This window comes from Elephantulus edwardii, unplaced genomic scaffold (genome assembly GCF_000299155.1).
Source record: "Elephantulus edwardii isolate Elephantulus edwardi_28Jun2011 unplaced genomic scaffold, EleEdw1.0 scaffold00001, whole genome shotgun sequence".
Taxonomy (NCBI): Eukaryota; Metazoa; Chordata; class Mammalia; order Macroscelidea; family Macroscelididae; genus Elephantulus; species Elephantulus edwardii.
The window spans coordinates 41,506,277-41,509,582 of record NW_006399751.1 but is presented as its reverse complement, the minus strand read 5'-3'; the positions used below and the strand labels follow the sequence as shown (position 1 = coordinate 41,509,582).

General features: G+C 34.0%; 1 protein-coding gene across 1 annotated transcript in view; it reads right to left on the bottom strand.

Moving 5' to 3' along the window:
- Positions 1–214: 214 nt before the first annotated feature.
- Positions 215–3,306, bottom strand: part of KIAA1715 (KIAA1715 ortholog) — a 112,411-nt gene continuing 109,319 nt past the window's right edge. Inside the window, exon 13 of the mRNA XM_006878810.1 lies at positions 215–475. Within this exon, the coding sequence (XP_006878872.1) occupies positions 234–475 (242 nt within the window). The 3' untranslated portion in view covers positions 215–233. The remainder of the gene's footprint in view (positions 476–3,306) is intronic.

Here is a 3,306-nt window from a genome sequence, read left to right as displayed (position 1 = left end):
CAAACATTTTTCTGCAAAGGACATTACTATGCTGATAGCACTTGCTTTTAACTTTGATACCCAGTAGAAATACCTCTTGACACTCAAAGAGCTAGGCAATCTAGAACCAAATGATAGGAAGCGTATCATGAAGGGAAGGAGGGAAGGAGAAATGGGGGGGGGGGAACACATCGCCTGAAAAACATTAACATCAACAAGACTACAAACACCCAGTTGAAGGCACATGGAAACTTTTACTCCTTTGTCATCAAAGATTCCCCACTTAGTTCAAGACTAGAAAGAGAATCAACACTGGGAAATGTTGATTTGGCTTCATTCATTGAGGTTTCCTCACTCTCGATCTCTTCTGGTTTCTCCTCTGGCTGCTCCAGGCCAGATGCTTTTTCAATCACTTGGTCTGTCTGCTCTGTAGCTGATATTTCTTCACCTACTTCCTCTGTACCATTATCAAGAACATCTTGTTCTTCTAAAGATTCTGCAAAGATAAAGGTTCAGGAGTTTAGAAAAATCCAAATGTCCAAATGGCTAAGGTGGACAAAGGATTAAAAACACACAACACACACAGGCTAAGAGCAGACGGGTCTAATATTATTCTTAAAATCTTTTCAAATATGTAATTAACTTCCATACATGAGATGGGATGCATGAAAAGGCAGAGAAAAACCAAGCCATTTGGGGGAACAAATCCTTAAATGTATTTTTACCTGGAGCCTCTTATTTTCATACAAAAGTTACTAAAATACATCTGAAAATTGAATGTTCAGAAATCACATTTCCAACATAATACTGTATTATAAGACAAATATCCCAGCAAACAAAGCACATGTATTCTTTCACTCTGTGTTACACTCCCTAAAAAAACTGTGCCCCTTGAGCCCAAGAATTTCATATACACAAATGAAATATACATGGACTGGAGCAATAAAATCCACATTTTCCTGAAAACATGATAGTTTCCCTCCTTCTCCTCTGTAAGGCAAGTTCTTGGCCTTTAAACCATTAGGTCAAAACACACTACCTATTTAGAACTTTAGGGAGAGAAAGGTAAGTATCTTTATCCCCATTTATACAGTGGAAGGGTCTTAGTTCCTACCTGGGAATTTACCCTTCTAAGTTTTATTCTTTAACTCTGAGTTTAAATTAACTCCCTTAACTCTCAGTTTAAATTAACTCCCTTAATTATCATTTAATAACCTCAATTATGTAGGAGGAGGGCGGGAAATCTCCTCTCATGTGATTAACTGCCTCTGGAAACCCGCTGGAGGGTCAGCTATGGGTCGGTTCTGATTCAAAGGCACACAACAACAATAATGTCAATTATATAAACAATTTCCTTTGATTCTTTAAAGATGGGAGGATTACATGAACAGACAAATATTTAAAGTCTAGTTTCTGGGTTGTTTTGTTTTGGTAATAAATAGCAATTAATATTCTTGATAGAAGAAAATATGGTTAAACTTTATCAGCTAAAATAGGATTTTCCCACTTAAGATTCCTTATTGTATTCATTATGACTGCAAATATTATTGACTCAAAAACTCTTCAGTCCACATTTAAATTAAGCTTTCATTAAGTGCCTTGTATATTATATAATAGTACAGACCAGAATTTTTGGAGAAATATATATGTTTTGCAAAAAAATACATGTTTACATACATTAACATAAAGTCATACAAACTCAGAATTTTACCATGTAACTTTAATAAACACAAATTCTTTATAAAGCACAAATTCTATTAACAATGTCTTATAAATATTTTAAAATAGTTTCCTTAAGCAGACATCTTGGATTCTGATTTAAAAATTAATTAGAAGTATCTTCCTCTTTTCCTATATAAAATGAAAGACCCAAGTTCCACTAGTGGGGACATCTGAGTTTTAACATATGAAAATCGGACTATGCACCAATCATGACACTTTTGTTAAATCATGAAAATTTTACTTGTATAAGACTATGGAACACAAGATGCCATTGTTACAATGTTTTGTATCGTATAAAAGCCCAGGCGAGATAAGGGCATAGGGTCATTCAAGTTTGTGATGGTTGCATGTCCCAGTACACAAAATAAAGCAGCGAGTACAAGTAAAATCTATCAATATGTGCAAATTATTTCTCCTGCAAGCATGAGTGAGTTCTTCAGTGAAATACTTCAGGAGCCACTAGCAAATTATAAGCCTACCCTTTCTCCAGATAAGTTTCAGTCTTGGTGTTCCACAATTCTCTGGCCACAGCGCAACACTTAGTTACCAAATACCTTGTAATTTACTGTAATTTCGTAAGCCAGTAAAGGTACAAAAGATGAAAAACTGAGAAACCAAGATTCAACTCATCAAAAAGATTGTTTTGGAGAACATAGTTTGTCATATTCTTAAAGATTGCCTCAGTACTGAAAGAAGAGAGATTTCAAAGTTTAAGGCTTATTACAGCAAAGCTTTGTGGAGATATTTTATGAAATACACATTACTAGACAAAGCTTATTTAATTCAGTAATTCTGGGGTACATAATCTTCTTGTTAATAAATAAGAAGAACTAACTGCCAAAAAGCTGAAGTGTCTATATTAACTTTAAAAGAAAAAATTCCTAAGGGGAGCTCTTTTGGCCTAGTGGCAAGAAGCTGCACTGCAATCCCAGAGGAACACAGTTCGAATCCACCAGATGCTCTGCCGGAGAAGGAGGCGCAATATCCTCCTGTACCAGTCAGATCTGATTTGACGGTACACGCACACAAAATAATAAAATTTAAAAAAAAAAAAGAAAAGAAAAAATTCCTGTGAATTTTGTACTATTATAATTAAAAAGTCACAACATTCACAAATCTTGTAAGAGAATATGTCAATATTGCACTATATTTTAGAAAACATATGGAAGAGTAAAAAAACATAATGGATAAGACTTAAAATAATCAAGCAATTAATGACTACTATTTATCCTACAGGAAGTAAATCTTAAGAGCAGTAACAAACAATTGATAACTGACATGTCTTCAATGTACTTCTGCTAGTCAAAATTATATAGGTATGTGAGTGCAACGCCATTTTGGAAAAAGTCATCCAAATAAAGTCTAAATAAGATAGGTGTGCAAGATTAAAGAGAATTATATTTCCACAATAACTATATCATAGAGCTTTACAATTAAATTCTTTAATATATTCTAAAAGTACTTGTTTTATTTCCATGAGATATCATAATTTATCTATTCTAATAAAAATTGACAGAAGAGGAAGAAAAGACCAAAATGGATGTCAGAAGAGACTCTGAAAATTGCACTGGAGCGCAGAGAAGCCAAAGCACAGGGAAGAATTCA